Source organism: Ochlerotatus camptorhynchus, unplaced genomic scaffold, assembly GCF_037179485.1.
Source record: "Ochlerotatus camptorhynchus isolate MF236.1 unplaced genomic scaffold, CSIRO-AGI_Acam_v1.1 ptg000433l, whole genome shotgun sequence".
Lineage (NCBI taxonomy): Eukaryota > Metazoa > Arthropoda > Insecta > Diptera > Culicidae > Ochlerotatus > Ochlerotatus camptorhynchus.
In genome coordinates, this window is record NW_027040919.1 from 424,684 (window position 1) to 444,273 (window position 19,590).

Sequence of the window (19,590 nt, forward strand, 5' to 3'; positions counted from 1 at the left end):
TCTCGTGAGAGTCCCTCGACGAAATTGCGCCAATAACGCGCGTTTTTTTGCTTTGATTAATTGTTTCAGCTTTGTTTCAAGCTTTGAATATTCCTCGAAGTATGTGGAGGTTTTGTGTCTACGAAAAGCTTTGAAAGCATCAGATTTTTCTACATACAATTTTGTGCATTCTTCGTCCCAACCAGATGTGGCTGGTCTCCTTTTAAAGGGTGCACTTGGAACTTTTCTTTTTTGTGCTTCCAGTGAGCTTTTGTAAATCAAATCGGCTAGGAATCGATATTCTTCCAATGGTGGAAGCGCATCTATTGATTCGACACCGATTGTCACCGCCGTTGCATATTTCTGCCAGTCGATGTTCCTTGTAAGATCAAATGGAACCCGAGATGGTTCTGCAGAGTGAGGGCCACACTTTATTGAAATGATGATTGGCAAATGATCGCTACCATGGGGATCATTGATAACCTTCCACTGACAATCCAATGATAGCGATCTTGAACACAAAGATAGGTCGAGTCGGCTTTCACGAGCCGGAGGTTTTGCTATACGTGTCGCTTCACCAGTGTTCAAAATAGTCAAATTGAAATCGTCACATAAATCGTAAAAAATAACCGCTCTATTGTCGTCATATAGATCGCCCCACCCAGTACCATGGGAGTTCATATCACCCAGATTTAATACAGGGGATAGATTCCAGAGTTGATTACGGCTAATGGAGGTTCTTGGTGGAACGTATACTGAAGCTATGCAAAGATCTTTGTTCTTCACATTTATTTGGCAAGCAACGATTTCGACGCCGGATAGAGCAAATTTTGTAGAAAGGGTAGCACTTTTTGATCCCTAAAAGTACTCCTCCATAAGAATCGTCTCTATCCAGGCGTATAATGTTAAAATCGTGGAAGTTGAGTTCTTTATCGGAAGAAAGCCATGTTTCACAGAGAGCAAATATATCACAATCAGAATTGCGGAGTTAAAATTTGAACGAGTCTAGTTTAGGCACTAGACTACGGCAGTTCCACTGTAGCACAGTGATCATATCTTCAACCTCGTTCGACGAATTATCCATCGAAAGATATGATTGATGCAAGGAGGGATAATGCTATTAGTCAAACGATCACTCCTAATAATAGTAATACGGCAGAAAAAAAATGGGGAATATATCACAATAGATCAGAAAAATGGCCGCAGTGATAAAAATACCCGACAAGGAAAAAAAAAAGTGGTTGCTTTTATCAAAGGTGAATTGAGTATCGTTTTCAGCTACAATTGGTAGCAGCAGAGAATCATTATCACTATCCTGTATAAAATAAACAGTTTTCAGGTTAAAATAGGCTGTAGTATAAAAGAAAATGATTTACTTAGTTTGGCAGTTGCACCATGACGAAGCGAAGTGGCAGCGTATTCGTGATTTGTCCCACGCGCAAATGTCGCAAAAAGACATTTCAATCGCCGTGGGAGTGTCCCGGTGGACCGTCAAAAGGGTTTTAGACCGAGAAAAGAAAGGACAACTATCCGCGAAGGTGGCCACAGGTCGTCCGAGGTCAGCTCGGGTTCCGAGGGTTATCGCTGCTATCAAAAGGAAGATTCGGGTGAATCCAGTGCGTTCAATAAGGAAAATGGCAAAGGAACAGACTTTACGGCACGGAAGATCGCACGAAAAAAAAACTCACATGATTACCAACCGCTTCCGGGAGGTACGAGTCGAACGATGCAAGCCTGTTCACCGACGAGAGCATGTTTACCGTCGATCCCGTATCAAATTCCAGAACCGACCGGTATATTAGTTCTCTTCCGGTAAAAGACGTGACCGACGATCACAAGAACGTGTATCTAACCAAGCATCCTGCTAGCGTTATGGTGTTAGGATTGGTGGCTTCCGATGGCAAAAAAAATGGACCTGGTGTTCATTCCAGAAGGCGACAAGGTCAACACGGAGGTCTATATCGGGATCTTAAGTAAGTATGTTCTTCCGTGGATCAAAGAACAGTACGGTCCGAAGCCAAATGTTGTAATTCAACAAGATGGGGCTCCGTGCCACACCTCGAACCGCACTCAGAAGTGGTTGCATATGTGGCCGCCATCCAGCCCCGATCTTAATCCGCTGGATTACTCAATATGGCGCGTCATGAAGGCCAAGGCCTGTTCTAAACGCCACCCGAGCCTCAGACAAACATTGATCCGTACCTGGAGAGAAATGGATCCAGACTACATTATTAGAACCTGCCGTGCATTCCGGAAGCGTGTGGAGGCCGTAATTGCAGCAAGTGGAAACTCGATCGATGATTAACATAGTTTAAGACTCTGAGAAACATCCCCCTTTTGAATAAATAAAAAAAAAAATCGAAAACGAAATTTTTGAGAATTTTTTTAAATTTTGACATTGCTCAATGGTGCAAACTTTATCACGCATACGGTAGTGACGAAAGATTTACTCTTTCGAACACGTGCAAATGCTTGCCAAACAAGCTATTTTTTTGGGAAATTTCGCTGTATTATTCGTCCTGAAATACTCAGCTGTAGCATTGTATTTATTCATTTCGTCAAGCCAGTGTAGACTACATACAATGATTATTACAATGTTTACTTACATCCTATGCATTAATTCTATTCTGTTTTAGCTTAGTTTTTATTTGCTGCTTGGACATAGTGATGTCAATAGTTCCGCAATGCAAATTATACAGGCGCATCTTTCCATTGATTAGGCTATTTTTTGCATAGTTTGTTCTGTACGATTTTTCAGAAAATAAATTCCGTGTTCTAAGATATCGACAAGGTGTGTAAACGTTTAATAGTGCGAGAATTTCTGCCGAATCTATGCGTATTGAAATAATGTCGTTGATGAAGAAAAGCATTGCTAATTGACGGCACTCCTTAAGTGTTTGTATATTGATGAGCATGCAGCGCGCTTCATAAGATGGTCATGGAAATGCAGTCCAATTCAATTCAATTGCATCTTTTTGGCCATAGCAGAATAGAAAGCCACTGAAATAACTATTTATGCAACAAGTTGCAAAAAGAAGATTCTGTTCAGCACGAGTCGTAATTTAGCCAACAAAACTTACCGAAATTTTGCTGAAAAAAAAAACGAATTTTGCAACGAGTTCCATAAAACATTTTTGCACTCAAAAGAGTGTCGAAAAGTAGAACTGTTCGACACTGTTATTTTAGTTAGGAAAAGTAGGCCATTTTGTCATTAAAAACAGTGTCGAAAAGTGATACTTTTCTCAGTGCCAATAATATAATCTCTCTAATCTCTATATTCTCAAGCAAGTCAACATCAAAGATGCGTGTATTTATGGTCGTTTTAAATTTTTCCCATCAAATCGCATATAATTTGCAAATCCAAGATGGCTGCCTCGCGACTAGGGGGCCGTCACTCAAAAATGCTAATATAGCACTTTCAGGCCAACCCCCGGGAAGGGAAGGACAGCAGTAATAACAGCCCGTTGTTCACAACCCTCGACGGTGTAATAGATACGTTCTCGTCTAGAAACACAATCAGCAACAACGAAATCAAATATAATCTTTCATCGCCACTCGAAAATGTAGGGAGGAAAAAAAACTAACGTAACACGTTTTTTCTTCTTACTTCTATTTGCCACGAAGGCACTCCAAGCATTATTCATGAATGAAACGGTTCTCAAGAGGAACACCCTTCGGAGCATATGACTGTTAATAACAATATAAACAAGCAGCTTTCGCACCCGGCGCATAACTCTCAATTTGATTTGACACTCTTGTTGCGCCTAAATGCCTCCTCTACCTTCCTGGCGGCAGCCGATGATATGCCCTTCAAACGGATGATGACGGACGGTTCAACAACTAAAGAAGATCGAACAGACAGTATGTAGGCATAGCACAGCAACAATAAAGAAAGGGAAATTCAAAAACAGGGATAACAAAAATATATACAAACTAGATCATAATCGCATTAAAAGTGTCTGCTTTGAAGCTGAAGCATGAAACGAAACGTATCGAATGTCAAAATCACGCTTGAACTTTTCCCTGCTACTGAATAATGTTAGATGAACCGGCGGAAATGTAGGAAAAAAAAATCAATAAAATTTGAAATTTTGGCAATATGTTTTTCTGATCAAGATGTGTATCACAAAAAAAAATCTATAAAAAATTAATAACCTGTTAAACAACTTTCATCCAACTATTATAAAAGAACAGTAAGCTTAAAAAAGCAAACAACCTATCATTCCATCGCTACTGGATTTATTGCATAACACCATTTGGGAGAAGCGCCTCTTTGTCCCCTTTTACAAAACTAAACATTGAAATAATAATTAATTTCCTTCAACTGCCACCATCATGCATGAATAACCGACTCACATAAAAGCTCCATCGGAATTAACGCGAGCACCCCTCTTCTTGTCTTTATATGTAGCTTCCCATTCTACCGTAATGATCAATGGATACGGTGAGTTTGACTGACTAGTTGTTAAGTATGCATTTAAAAGTAGGGACAGTAAGTTAACTCAATGCTGTTATGCTGTATATAACACAAACGCGGGGAAAATTGAGCATACCGGTGGTACATAGCGAAAGCAATAACAACAAGCTCCGCCCATCACGATGCACTGATGCATATAAAGGGAATACGGAAAAAGAGGGGAAATGTGTGCTTATGTTTAGCTGATGTAAACATGCTTATAAGGCAGATTGTATAAGCAAACAATACAATATGACATGTTATTGAAATTACAGAACTAGGAAGCGTTTGAGGAGAATGAGCACTATTCAGTGAGCTGTAAAACAATATTTAAGAAAAAGGCAATACTGGGACTAGTCAGGCGTACCTTGTATCCGGATTTAATACGTAGGAAGTTGTTCATAGACTACGTAGAAATTTTAGGAGGGGAAAGGAGTTGACTACCCGAGCAAAGCTGAAGATCAAATTGAAATCAAAATTTGCTGTTATGATGTAACTTATTTTGAATACTCCAGTTGATCTCATTTTGGTTGACTTAACGGTTAACACAGCAAAAATGAGAGTAAACTTTTACACTGTTGAATCAAACGGAAAACTAATCTAGATAGAGCTGGAATTAGGGCGTAACAGCTTTTGTAAACAATGACTTCTCTTGTTGATTTCTCGGAATTCAAGGCACGCCTACACAAACCAGCATATCAATCGGGTAGGAGAAGTCTTCCTCTACTCGATGGTGATGTCGATTTACTAGGGAGAGCCATGATTTCCGAGAAATCATCGAGAGAAGTCATTGTTTACAAAAGCTGTTACGCCCTAATTCCAGCTCTATCTAGTAATAATGTTTAGCTGAATACGGGCCAGGCGTAAATCGTTAGCATCCATGCTTCTTACGCTGAAAGACTTGTGCTCAAATCTTACCTCGGGAAAGTAACGAATGATCTAAAATGTGTTAAACAAAACAAATAAACAATAATCGTTAGTTCAACGACAGATGAACTCAAATTAAATTTGAAACAAGACGTTAACATCAGAACTTCAAGTTAAGTTGCTTTCATTAAAATGCATAATGAAAGCACAATATGATATCAGACTAATGCCGTGACAATTGATGATGTTGAAAATGAGTTTTCATCATGATAGAAACTGCAATCTTGAATATCGATTTGCTTGCATTTTGTTAACCGACTTTGCTCGGGATACGGTTCATACATATGGGCAATTCCGCGCCAAATGACCGAGAAAAAAAAAAGTTAAATGGACCACTTCCGATTTAGGGTGTCCTCGGTGATCTTCTCAGCCATAAATCCGAAGTACTGTTCGCTTGCCATCTCGAACGACTCACCCAGCTGCTTCTTGCGGTCATTGAACGGTAGTCGAACCGTATAGCGTCCGTCTTCTTCTCGTACGTGTGTCTTCTCAAAGTGTTCCTCTACCAGCGCTTCAGCAACGGTCATGCTTGACTCCGTACCAACGTTCTCGATCGCCCAAAACCGCATGAGCGTCTTGTTCCAACATCTCGCCTTGGTGGTTCAGTTAACACACACGCAAGCATTCCTTGGACTTCTTGGTCTGTACTGATCCTCCAACGACTCATCCTTATTCCGTCTCTATCAATGTTGCTTCGTTCTTACCCAGCTTTAGACGACCTTGCTTGATCAGATCGAAGAAGATCTCGTTGCCGATGATGAGATCAATCTCACCGGGGGTGTGCAACGATGGGTCAGCTAGCTTGACGTTTGCTGGTAGCAGCCAGGATCGGCAATCCATTTCAGTGACGGGTAGGTTGGATGTCACCTTCGGTACAACGCGAAACGATGTTCGTGCTAATGATATACAACTCGTGACTGGATATCGTTGAGGTCACTGATAGGTAGATCGACTTGATTTACTATCGGACCCTGCATTTAATAGCGCTCGAGATTTGATAGTGGTATCAATGGTACCTACTTTTCCCACCACCAACGCCTCCGCTATAGACAAAAGCACGTGTCGCTGAACCGTACCGCCGTGAGTGCTCAACGTGGTTACGATTTCTTTCTGTGGACTGTTTTCTGACGACTCCGGTTCCTCCATCGACTTTGATGGCGGCTTTTCTGGTTTGCTGGATTCTTTCTGTACATCGCTGGGATAAAGCAAGCTGTGGAGCTTCCTACCGCACCCTCGGATTTTGCATCCTTGTTCGGACGGACAATCAGCAACTCGGTGCTTGGAATTTAAGCAATTGAAGCACAAATTCGCGCTGTCCCACATTAAGCTCGTGCACTTGTATATAGTATGCTCTTCTCTGCAGCAAGGGCAGTTCTCCTTGGTGGTCTGGACGAACGATCTCGACGAAACTGACACTGACTGCATCTGATTCAACGCTTGGCGTTGCTTGTTTAGGATGGTTGACTGCTGTGAGCGATTAGTCCGCTGCAGAACGGCTCCCATTTCCCTCAGGAAATCCATGAACTCGTTTAATACTGGCATCTTACCGGTGTCCAGTTTCAACTCCCAATGTTCTTGAGTCTCTCTTTCCAGCTTCTTATACAGAACGTTTACGATGATCAGCTCGGATAATCCTTCCAGGGCGTAACCATGGCCCTTAAATGTTTCAGCATACTTAGCACAAACTTCGACCAGCTTCGAGATTGTCTTACCACGATTTTCCTTACTGATCTTCTTTTTTTTTTTTTTTGTTTATTAATTTATTTGATAAGGCTCAACCGAATTAACTTAACAGAGCCGAGGATTCTTGGTCACTATACAATACATCTTAAAGCTATAGTCAAAAGGTACAACACAATAAACACTTTATCTTCCGCTATCCAAAAAGCCTCCTCCATCAGAACTGGAGCCGCTTCCAGTAGTTTCATTGTATGGCAAATTGTTGTACGCCAACGAGGGTCAGAGCGCGTCCATTGCAGCAATGGACGCAAAATGTGGTCAACACTCACACACTCATCACGAAACGGTTGCTTTCCAAAGTCGACGACGCATCGACCGAAAGAACTGCTGATGAAGAACAATGAGGAGGACCACACAATGGTTGCTGCCGAGTAAACAGACGATCGCGTAGCACACATCGAGAGTGGCCTGCTTTTGTCGACAGCCGAGTGAACACTGTTACTGATCTTCTGAAAGTCGAGAATCGCATCGATATGCGTGTCCATAATCAACCTTTTATCGTCGCTTTGCCAGAATCCAAGCGACAGATACAGTAGCACTGCGCTTGAGTGAAGGTGGAAGCAACGCATAGACAACTGAGCAAATACACAAACCGTTTGTCAGCGGCTGTAATCTTTGCTATAAAATTCGTTCGAAGCATTTACTTTTGAGCGGCAGATGACGCGATTGTACCTGTCTCATAGCGTTTGTATGAGAAAATAGAAAAGTTGCCAGTCTTCTTGATTTGTTGTCTTCGCTTTTATCCTCGTACGCATCCTTGAGGGTTTTCCAGGCCATGTCGTAATCGTTGTTGTTTACAACATCCTGGTCAATCTTGTCCTTCGCCTCACCAGTCAAGCAGTTTCGCAGATGCAGGATCTTCATCGCCGGGGTTTTGCTCGAATACTTATCCATGATACTGAAAAACAGGCTCTTGAAGCTATACCAATTTTCTGGATTCCCGTCGAAAGTGGGAAATGGTGCATGTAATTGCGGAACTTGATGTTGCACGTACACCGGCGGCTGCGGTACAGCAACCTGGGTTTGGCTTGTCCCTGGGGAAGCTGCATCGATCTTCGTGTTTAGACAAATATACAGCTGATTGTGCAGCTCTTCGAAAATAGCGTACTCTCTCCGTTGCTCTGCACGTTCATCCCTAGGAAGCATGGTACAAATATCCGCATTTATCCTCTCGTAGCCGTCAGCACACCTACGAAGTGTTTCCAACTGGAGCTGGAGCAAATGAATGTCAACATTATCTACCCACAGCGTCACGTTCATCCGCAACAGCTTATCAACCAGGATATCGTGCCGATCGTATAGCACTTCCAGATTTTTCTCCATGATGCTATTCTCTTCTTTCTTCTTCTTCGCCGTTTTCTGATCGGCAACCGTCTGCAGTAGATTTTTGCTGCTGCTCCCCGTTAGAGCATCCAAAATATTCCGGCGAGATACTCCCGAAACGTTTCCACGCGGAGTTTCCTAATGGGACATTCGCGTACTGTTTTTGTTTTTTCCGACGGCAATATGAATTGCACTAACGCACTGTTAATTTTCTTTTTGTTTGCAGGTTCTATTATTGTTTACATCGTTCGATTGCGACGTTGTTTTCACTAGCCAACAAAATGGCGATTTTGTTCTCACGAAACGTGCTCACACTGTTTTGATTTTGATTTCAGCCAAAATGGCGTCACTTTTCTTCGTGCCTCGGACAAACACTTTTATTGGTGGCGTAGCCTTGGGCCACCTTCCACCGTTCTTCTTGGCCTTGCACCTAATTTCGACGCGTCACGGACACTCGCTCTCACTAGTGACGTAGCCTTGCGCTCAGTACCACTGTGCAAACTCATGCGCTTGTGCTCATATGGGAGACGGCTTGCGTAAAGGGCAGACGAATTAGTTCCTTTACCTACTATGAGCGCTTCTTATATGCCTTTAACCGAAGACATCAAATCCAGAAGACTGGCAACTCTGCCAGAATCCAAGCGACAGATACAGTAGCGCTGCGCTCGAGCGAAGGTGCAAGTAACGCATAGAGAAATAAGCAAATACACAAACCATTCTTCCAATTCGTTCGAAGCATTTACCTTTTAGCGCGTAAGTTCAAGCTGAACATTCGCTTTGATCTTTGTGCACAAGCTCAACAATGGTAGGTTTTCGTGAAGACTGCTGAACAGAGATTAATAATAAATTTATTTTTACCGAAAAACCGGTTTTCAGAAAACATACCTGCTAATGACAGGTTCATTACTTCAACCAAATGATTTGCGACATTATGAGTGAATTTGTACCTCTTTCTCGCCCTACGCCGACCATGGTCATGGTAGATCGCCTTTTCGTGGTACATTACGGGATGCAAGTTCTACCACCAATTCCTAGTCCTGCCTACTTGAAACTAAGGGAACAGGATTTTCCAGTAATCAAAGGAACACATCTCAATCCTTGTTACTTGTTATGCCTTGTTAATAGTGATAAGTCCTCGGGTTACCTGGACCGAGGATGATCTTGAAACAAGGCAATAATGAGTTAGTCTTCGCCTATATGATTCCTAATCTTCTATTCGTTGTTGCCTAGTTTTAAGTGGTTAAGACTAGGGTTCTGGTGCATGGTCATTATCGGTGTCATTGCTTAATTTTTTATGCTAAGGTATCCAATTTGGACTTTGGAGGGTCACAGGTAACAATTTGATTCTCGCAGGGAGCCGAGGGTTGTCCGCCGGTTCTGGTTCTTGAATGACGTCCGCACCGACCGGGGCACTGCTTCCCCACGATCCAACCGGATAAGTCGATACAAATCGTTTGTTTTGATTTCCAGAGTTTACCAACGAGTGCCGGGGGTTGTCTGCCAGTTCCGGTTCTACATTGACGTCCGCACTGACAGGGCCCCGACTGCCCGAGGCCTTATCTGGTATGGTAGGGGTGTTTGGTAGAGAGACAATGATTGGCGAGCTGGTTGTATGGTCATGGTTTTGACTAGAGTCCTCCTTAGTAGCTTCAGTTTCATCACTGTTCGAATGGGTGACGAGTCCATTGATTTGAAAAAGAATGCGGCTTTCTTTGCGCTGGTGTAGGGGAGGACTGGATGGCAGTTGGGTTTATGGTTCCATCAGTGGATCCTGACTGCCCCGCATATCATCATCAGACGAGACTGTGAAGTCCATGGATGCTGATGGAGAGTCAGTGATATCTTCATGGTTTTCTTCTGAGTCTGAGATGGTCGGAGTAGAGTTATTTCCCTTGATTCGTTTGGTTACGAGGTCGATGCTATGCTGTTTTCTGATTGATTTCTTTTTGGCTCCTGTATTCTGAGAGAGTTTTGTGTTTTGTTTTGAGTCCAGTTTTGGCTGATCCGGAGTTGTTTGCGTAGATTCTAGCTGATGCGGTTTTGTTTTTGCTGGGTTTTTCGGTAACTGTTGTTGCTTATCATCTCTGCTTTGTGTTTGTGCGTCAGATGGGGTAACTGGTTTCTTGGTACTGTTTACGGAGCGAAGCAGGAAGATCTCCCTATCTTTTTTGGCGACGGTTTCTTGGAGGTGTTGTACTTGGATAGTCTAGTCTGCTGTCTCTAGAGCCTCGATTCGATAATCTTTCCTTTGTAGTTCTATGCGAAGGTCAACGATTGCTTGTCGCAGCTCGTTGATGACGTCAACGTTAGTGGTGGTTGAGCCTTCATTCAGTTTTAGCTCCAGGGCCTCATTCTTGCGATCTTTCTCAGTGAGTTCACGTGTGACATTGTCGAGTTTGGCGGATAAGTCGGCAATCGCTTGGTCCTTGCTAGCGTTAAGAACACCGGCAAAGGACTTATTTCCAGTAGCGTTAGCGTTGTTATGATATACTTCGTAGATTGGATACTAGCGACACTCACGTCTCTTCTGAAATTCTCAGTTAGACTACTTTCAGGAATAATGCTGAGGAGTAAACATTGGTTCCAATCTAAACAAGAGTTACAGAAGCATGACTGTCGCTATTCCCGGCCACGCCCATCTTTACCATAACTAGGGATAGGGAAGGAAATGTTGATGTAGTACTTACTTAACGAGAGGCCACCGACTTAGCGACACCCTCATAAGTGCTACGGAGTTGGAGGGTTGGGTAGGGTATTCGGTTAGGATTCACCTCAAGTTGGCGATGCAACCAAAAGTATGTATTGTTTATTTGTTGTTTATTTAATCTCTCGATAGCCGGCTATCGAAAGAACATATTCATTTTGTTTAGAGATCATGAATTTTAAGAGTCATGACGGAGAGCTTGGCATTAAACCCATGATTTAACAAAGGACTTATTTCCAGTAGCTGCCTCAAACATTTTCCTAGCGGCAGGGTAGGGGATGCCCTTGTCAACCCTAATGGCATCTTCCGTTTGGTAAATCGGACAACTTCGACTCGCGATCGCATGGCTATTAGTGTTGCATCTAGTGCAGAAAGGAGGGTTCAAGCATCGGAGACCTTCGACATGTTGCTGGGAGCATTGTCCACAAGTTTGGGTTGGCTGTTGGCATCTCGATTTGGTATGCCCAAAGCTGAAACAACGGTAACATAACATCGGTGCCGGGTAATAAGGTCGAGTTTTGCATCGGTGATAACCGACATCGATGTATTCGAGGACCCTAGTACTATTTACAGTGAGAATTACTGTAGCTGTATTCACTCGATCGTTTCCGCTGGCTGCTTTCCTCCGGATTTGTGAGATGTTTCGTGTTTTCAGATACTCTAAAACCTCCTCATCTTTTACCTTCGCCATATCCTGACAACTAATCACGCATCGAACAGCATTGAGGTTGACATGCTTGGTAATTTTTATTTCCTTGCCATCGAGTAGTTGGGTCATCTCAAGGAGCCGGTCCATTTGCCATTTGGAACGTACTTTGAATGCGTATGACTTTCCTCTGGCCTCAGAGGTAGCGCCGTCGATTTTTCCTTTGATCCATGACTCGATCGGAGCACGGATTAGGAAGGGATGTTCTGGAAGTTTTTGTGCGTCCGATGCTGCTTCCATCCTGAGAACAACAAGCTCTCTGTACAGGCCTTGTGGGTCCATGAAGATGGCAGAGTAGGACCAGCGGGTGATCCATCAATTAGGTTAGAGGGTCCTCCTCCAGGGTCACCCGGTAGAGGGGGAAAGCCCACATCCAGCGACATGGCTGGTGGGCAAGTAAAGATAGGTGTTTGGTAGTCAGCAGCTCTTCTTGTTTTCCACGTTGGGCTCACTCCTCGTTTGCCCCTGAATCCGTCTCGACGTACAGCGGGAATTAATAACCGTGCCCTCACTTGTAACGAAGGTAAAAATCACTATTTAAGGCAATCTGCGTCTGCAGGTTACCGTACTGTCGGTGTGTGTGCTTTTGGATGGCATAATTGGATTATTTGTTTGGTATGCGGTCTAAAAATTCAGTGTATATAAAGTGTATATAAACTGTGTATATAAACTGATGAACAGTCAAAATACAAGGAATACAATTTTTAATACTTCCGACGTAGTCGCAATTCACTTCTACCTTTAGCTATTCCTAAAAAAGCTCCTCTTCCTTGTCTCTACTGTGAATTTGTGAATTGGAATTTGGAAGAACTAAAATGCCGGAAATGCGACATTTAACAATAGTGTGCAATAGATTTCTATTCTTCTATCAGACTATCAAATGTTTGTAGCGCATTGCTGATTGTTGGAGTAGTGTTAGGTTAAAATCAGTCTGGGAAATATTGACGTTTTTGTAACCGAGTTATTTTTACGAAAAATAAATTATTGGCCTATTTAAAAATGGAACGAGATTTATTTCTTTATGGGCCGTCCTGTGGTCTTCTGCGCCACCTAGTTTGGATAGGAGATCAAGCAAAGAAACCACTTCACATGGTAGCACAGCTGATCCACAACATTTTAGTTTGTCTCATGTTCGTCAATCTACCATTAAATAGTCAGTACTTACAGCTTCCCGTGTGCTCATTTTTCTCGTCCATATATATGATTCAGACTTCAACTGAGCAACCATCGAAAAACAATTAAAATGCTATTGATTTTAAACAAAAACTTATTTGATGGATTCGATAATTTTAGACAATATGTGGATCATCTTTTGTTCTAGCACTTAAAAAAAACACATTTCTGCATCTCAAAAGTTTGTCGAGTTAACATCTGCCACACGCGCAGCAAACTGAAGCAATATTCAAATAAACCCCTTTTTGCTGTGATCAAATGTAAATCTGTCCTAAATGCGCTTACGCGGATCCGAACGCAAAACAAATGACAAGATAATTAGCTGAAGTAGACTTCATCTCCTTTTCGTAAAAAGCAATCAAATTGATAGACCTCCCCTCCGATTTGAATGGAGAGTGACATCAAGGGTACTTACAATTTGAATTCACTCTGCAGCAGGTCGTAGATTTTTGGCAGTAGCAGAACACACATGTCTAACGTGAAGTGTGAGCTGCAAAGAAAGATGAATTATTGTATAGATATGCTCTCAATTGTGAGCTGGCATACTTTACCTTTTTTCAAGTATCGCCCCTAGCAAATCAACCAGAATATGCTGATCGTTCATCCGTACCGCCACCTTGAGTGCCGTGTTTACATCTCCCGATTGCGTATAGTTTCGGATCGCCGAAAGCAGTGCCGTTCGATTGCAGAGAGCTTGGAAGACGCTATCGTGTTCGTTCATAAGAAGCTGGATTTCGTACTCCTCGCTGGAGGTCATTCCTGCGCCGACGACGCTGATGTTAGCGCCCCCGCCATCGTGCGACGAGTACCGAATGAGGGGGATGCTGTGATGCGTGGGGATCGAAGACGGAGGTGGAACCGACGGAGGTGGCATCAGAATCGAATCTCGTCCCATTCCACCACCTCCGGAATCGTTGATCCCTATGTGAGTTAGACTATGACCTCCGGAGTAGTGACCGTTGTTGTGGCTGTTGCTATTGTTATGCTGAATGATGCCGGCTCGGCTCATGGTAGCGCTGCTACTGTTCTGGTGCTCACCGTTGGCGTTGTTCCGCTGGCGCATATCCAGCGATGTTTTCGAACGGACCGGTTTCGTTACGATCTCGACCTTTACGTTGGCATTGTGATGGGCACTGTAGCGATTGGTGGCATTCTTCATGTTGTTGATTTGTGCAGAGCTTTCGCTCTTGCGGATCTTGCTGCTGAGGGCGGTATTGTTCCGGATCGGCGAGCTGCCACGGCTGATCGGCTTCTTGAAGGTGACCTGCATGGGTAAATTAAAAGTTATTTTAGACCTGATGAATACATTAAAACATCTATGTACGTGGGGATTAGTACCTCTTGACACAAATGTCTCTTTTCAGTTTAAGCAATTAGACAAATAAAAAAAAATCAAATAACTAGATGCCCTAACAGACTTATTTTTGGAGAAGAACCACCTTAGTGGAATTCGTTTGTTAAAAAACAAAGATGATCAAGGAGTCAAACGTATCTCAAAATGACAAAATGACAAGCGATCAACGAGCCGAACGAAACGTTTTGTCAGAAATGGAAAGCAATAATGATAAAATCTTCTTCTTTTTTTTTCATGACAAACTGCCTTTGAAATATAGCTCGCTCGGGGCGGTAGAATGAAACTACCAAATTGTTGGCAAACTGCTTCACGAAGTAAAGTCAAAGATGATACATGTGTGTTAATGAGAATTTTTAACCAACCTGCAACAAAGCAGGCAAGCAATATATCATTATCCTTCTACAACTCCGATCAAGCTGTATTACAGAGAGAGTTTATCGTAGCAGTAGTAGTAAGCGTTTTGTCGGTATCGCTAGTTACTTTATGTGTTTTGATTCGCTGAAGATGACTCCAATGGCAATGCTTTTTGGAGCAAGATGTTAAACCAGGCCTGCCTCATTTTGTGCGGCCCGCAACGAGTTTAGAAATAGTCCTCGCATCCAGCCCGCAGGTTGTTCTTATTCTCGTTCATCTTTGTCAGACGAGAACTTAGAATCATTTTTTTTTTTTTTTTTTGTTTATTGATTTATTTGATAAGGCTCAACCGAATTAACTTTACAGAGCCGAGGATTCTTGGTCACTATACAATACATCTTAAAACTATAGTCAAAAGGTACAACACAATAAACACTTTATCTTCCGCTATCCAAAAAGCATCCTCCATCAGAAATAGAGCCGCTTCCAGTAGTTTCATTGTATGGCAAATTGTTGTACGCCAACGAGGGTCAGAGTGCGTCCATTGCAGCAATGGACGCAAAACGTGGTCAGCACTCACACACTCATCACGAAACGGTTGCTTTCCAAAGTCGACGACGCATCGACCGAAAGAACTGCTGATGAAGAACAATGAGGAGAACCACACAATGGTTGCTGCCGAGAAAACAGACGATCGCGTAGCACACATCGAGAGTGGCCTGCTTTTGTCGACAGCCGAGTGAACACTGATAGAATCATGTTAAAAGTTATTAAAATTCGTCCTCAGATTTCCTTAGAATTTTAAACTAGAGCTTCAATTTTTTTTTCCGTAGAATTCCCATGATTCTCGACTAACAATTGAAAAGTGTTTATTTGGGGGAAATTCTTCCGTCGCGAATTGTTTTCAAATTTTGCTCAGAATTATGATGGAGTTCCCTCCAAATTCTTCTGGAATTTGCATGGATTTCTCAAACTTTTAATTTTGTCGAACCTCTTAACGGAATCCCTTTATGAAGAGCTTTGAGTGTGTTGGTTTATTTCCTTTTAATTCCGTTATAATTGCTTATCTTTTAACAGATACGCGTATTTCTTCTACTACTTGCAGACTTCATCAGTGCCAAGTATTCAACACCTCATAAAAATTCTCTAGAAATACCATTCGAAATGCGCTTGGAATTATCCTCGGAATTTCCTTAAAGATCTTCGCAGAATTATTTTGGAATTGTACCTTTTCTCGAATACTGGAACACTCTTGGAAGTTCTAGAAAAAAAACTCTCCTAGATACTTTCCTAAAGCTCCCCAGAAAGTATTCTCTGAAATACCTTTGTGTTATCTCTAGAATTCATTCTAAAATTTGCTCGACAAGAAAATTATTCCGGATTATACGCTTAACCAAAAGCTAATTCGCGGGCGGATTCATCTGGTAAGTTAATTCCATCTAAATTGCAATAGCAGCAACACTACAATATTAAAACTTCACTGAGAAGCAAATTTTACCATCTAACTAGGTTTACAATGAAGACCATGAATACTCAATAAAGCCTCTCTATGCTGCCAATGCAATGCTTGTCTACGTATATTTGAATAATTAGTCATTCAAAAAAGTGCTACTCCAAGCAATAGAAAAAATCCTCCCAAGTATGATAATTATCCTCTAGGTTAACATTTAGTTAGTTCTCTGAGCTAATCCATCTGTTAAGAACACAATAATGAACAATAACTAGAAGTATTCAGAAAACAAAATAATCTTCTCTTAAAGCTGGGTTTAGACATTGAAAGGAAGTTTGCCATTCTAACGAGCAAAATTGATGTGCACTGAAAGCACACCGACAACCCCGTGCTTAGCCAATCCAATCGCCTTACCTGCTCATCTTGCCCGAGCTTGTTGAGCTCAAGCGTACTCCTGGAGGTTGATATTTTCCTGGTCAAATTGCTGGACCCAAACGTATTCCTAGAGGCGGCAAGATTAGGCTGCGAAGGTCGTCTCTGCTGCACGCTGCTGTTACTGATCGAATCCGTCTTTTGTCTAACGAAAGTGGTTTTCGTCATAGTCGTGCTGCTGCTGCTGCTGCCGCCACCACTGGCTGTACTGGAGGTTGTCAACTTTGGTGCGTAGTCCGGGGCTTGAGCACTTTTCACCGGGAAGTCTTCTTTCTCCGCATCGGAAGGGTTGTTCTTGCAGGGGTAGTAATCCAGATCACTGGAATAGCCAGTCGAGGTGCTGATGTTGTACATTCTCATCTCATCTCTGACCTGATAGTTGCTATTGGATAGAGGACCTGACGGAGGTGTAACTGTTGCCACAGGAATTGCGGAGGAAGGTGGCGTGAAGGTTTCGTAGCTAACAGTACCGCTTCCGTTACTATGGCTAAAATCGAAAGTGTTTTTTTCCGTCAGCACCGAAGAACCTTCCTCGTCGATCATTTCTATGCTGAGGTTCGGAGACATCCCTCCATTGGTATGTTCTTCTATGGTATCGCTCGAGAGGGACCGATCTCCAATAGATAATCGAACCTTTCCGCTTCCACGACTAAAACTCTTCCTTGAACTTTGATGGTGATTGAAAGGCTGATTCTGAGGATTGAAGAATGGCTTCACCTGAGTAAGATTTAATGCATGGATCGAAACGTTTCTATTCTCGTAAGTTCCACAAATTAGCTTCTTCCCAACAGCTATCATATCTCCCAAAAATGTCCATGTCGAATCCACGTGATCATACTCCTGATCGGGCTCCCAGCCAATCACAGAAATACCACCAGCTGTACCAACAAACAGGCAAGACCCACCCTCGTCGAACGAGATGCATTTCACCGGATGTCCCTTGGAGCGGGTCTTGTCAGCTCTTGAAAGAAGCTGCTTCTTTTCCAGATCATACAAATCAACCGTTCCATCGTTCCTTCCAGCAGCCATCAGCAGATCTGATGGATGATACTGAACACAAATCGCCGGCGATTCTCTCTCAGTAAACTCCATAAAATGCTTGCTCATCCGGATATCCCAGATTATGACACATCCCTCAGTACCAGCCGAGGCGATCCACAGCCCATCAGGGGAAAATTTGACCGAATTCACGTGCGACATGTGCCTCCGGTATCGTTTGATGCAGGTATTTTGTCGGACATCCCACAGGCGAATGGAGGTATCGTGACTACCGGATACCACATATTCGCTGTAGGGATGAAAGTCCAACGTGCGGACCGTTTTCATGTGTCCGAAAAATGTCGTACATTCCGTGCCCGAGTTCAAATCCCATCGTTTAATCACACCAGTATCATCGGCCGAGTACACATAATCATCCGAGTATGCAAATTTGACGCAATCGACTGGAGCATTGTGGCCCGTTAAGGTCTGAAAAAAAAAGTCATAATCATTACACACTTGCTAATAAAATGGTACAAAACTATGAGCATACTAACCATGAAGCACTCCTTGCTTCCAAATGTCCACAGATTCACATTGCGGTCCTGACCGCCGGTGACCAGCACCCGTCCTGTAACTCCAATATCCAAACATGATACTTTGCTGCTGTGTGCTTGAATGTCATCTAGAAGAGAGAGAGAAAAATACTTGTGTCAAACGTCTTTTCCCTGTCAGTTATCGAAACACCGATGGTTATTTTTGCACGCTGCATCGCTTCTAGCTACAAACAATTGTTAAAATATTTCCATTCCGAATCCCCATTACCATGCAACGCAGCGCAACGAGAGATGCTGCATTCATTGGAAGGAGATCAATTTTCTCGCTTTACAAACGTTATAGCACACCGGCCCACCGCGACAAACTACGCTTTGTTCTTTGCCTTTGCTGTCGACATTAGCGCAGCGCAGCGGAGCAGAGTCCGTCATTTCATCCCACCAATCGCAACCCTTCTGCGCTTCCACTTTCCGCCTCCAGTACATATCGGCTGACGGTGGTATGGTGACCGGCCTCGGTCCATGTGCCTAATTTGGAACTGCGGGACGTTGTTGTAACCTTGTTTACGTCGTCTCTCGACAACGTTATTGACACGGAGCATGTCTTTTGCGAGTCATTCAACTGAGTCTCGAGGTTTGGATCCTTAATTTAATTGCTAGAGGAGACTTGGGTAGCAGTACTACGCCTTTGGTCCGCTTAAAAACCGTCATTAACTAATTATCCTACGTTGAAAAGGTTCAGTTTGCATGCAAAATGCCTACTAAGCATATTGCGAATTTTGCAGCAAAGTTGTAGGCTCCTGTGCTGAAAATATTTCCTCGATTTTTTTTCCGCTCTTACCAGAAAAAAATATATAATTTCTAATTTATTATAATTATAATTTAATTCATAATTTTCAAACTTCTACCACCGCTAGTACAGTCATCCATCGATTAAAACGTTAGATATACTTGGCAATCTTTTCACAGACTTTTAGTTGTTCAAATACCTAGATAAAGTCCTTTAGATATTTTGTGAAGACTTTGGGTTGATCATGTTTTATTCTGAAGATCTTGAATTAGTCCACATATTAAATCATGTCTCTTATCATATCGCAAGATAGCAGGATAATCAGGAATTATTTTTAAAATTAAGCCTAAATTTTCAAGGAAAAATATAAAAACATATTGCGTTCTCTGTCTAAAAACTATGGAAGCCCCTAAGCCTCTCAACGCAGTCGTGTGTACTGATTCCTGCCATCGTAGTCGTTCTGGCCCTGTGGTTGAGAACGGTGAAGGGGTCTTCCAACCTTCGATTTCAGGCAAGTATGCGTTTATTGAAACCAATTCCTCGCCTGATCAGCCTCCACGTGTCAGCGCAACGTCTTCTTCACCACCGACTGAACCTTGCCTTTCCGATTGCCAACCTATGTTATCCGATGGACTTGTGGTGTATTATCAAAATGTTCGTGGCTTGCGAA

General features: G+C 42.6%; 1 protein-coding gene across 1 annotated transcript in view; it reads right to left on the reverse strand.

The window, feature by feature from the left end:
- kat80 (katanin 80) overlaps positions 1-19,590 on the reverse strand; it is a 44,670-nt gene that overhangs the window by 16,860 nt on the left and 8,220 nt on the right. The window contains exons 2-5 of the mRNA XM_065234369.1: positions 18,134-18,261; positions 16,581-18,065; positions 13,560-14,272; positions 13,424-13,498 (exon numbers count right to left, since the gene is read on the reverse strand). Of these exons, the coding sequence (XP_065090441.1) occupies positions 13,424-13,498; positions 13,560-14,272; positions 16,581-18,065; positions 18,134-18,261 (2,401 nt within the window). The remainder of the gene's footprint in view (positions 1-13,423; positions 13,499-13,559; positions 14,273-16,580; positions 18,066-18,133; positions 18,262-19,590) is intronic.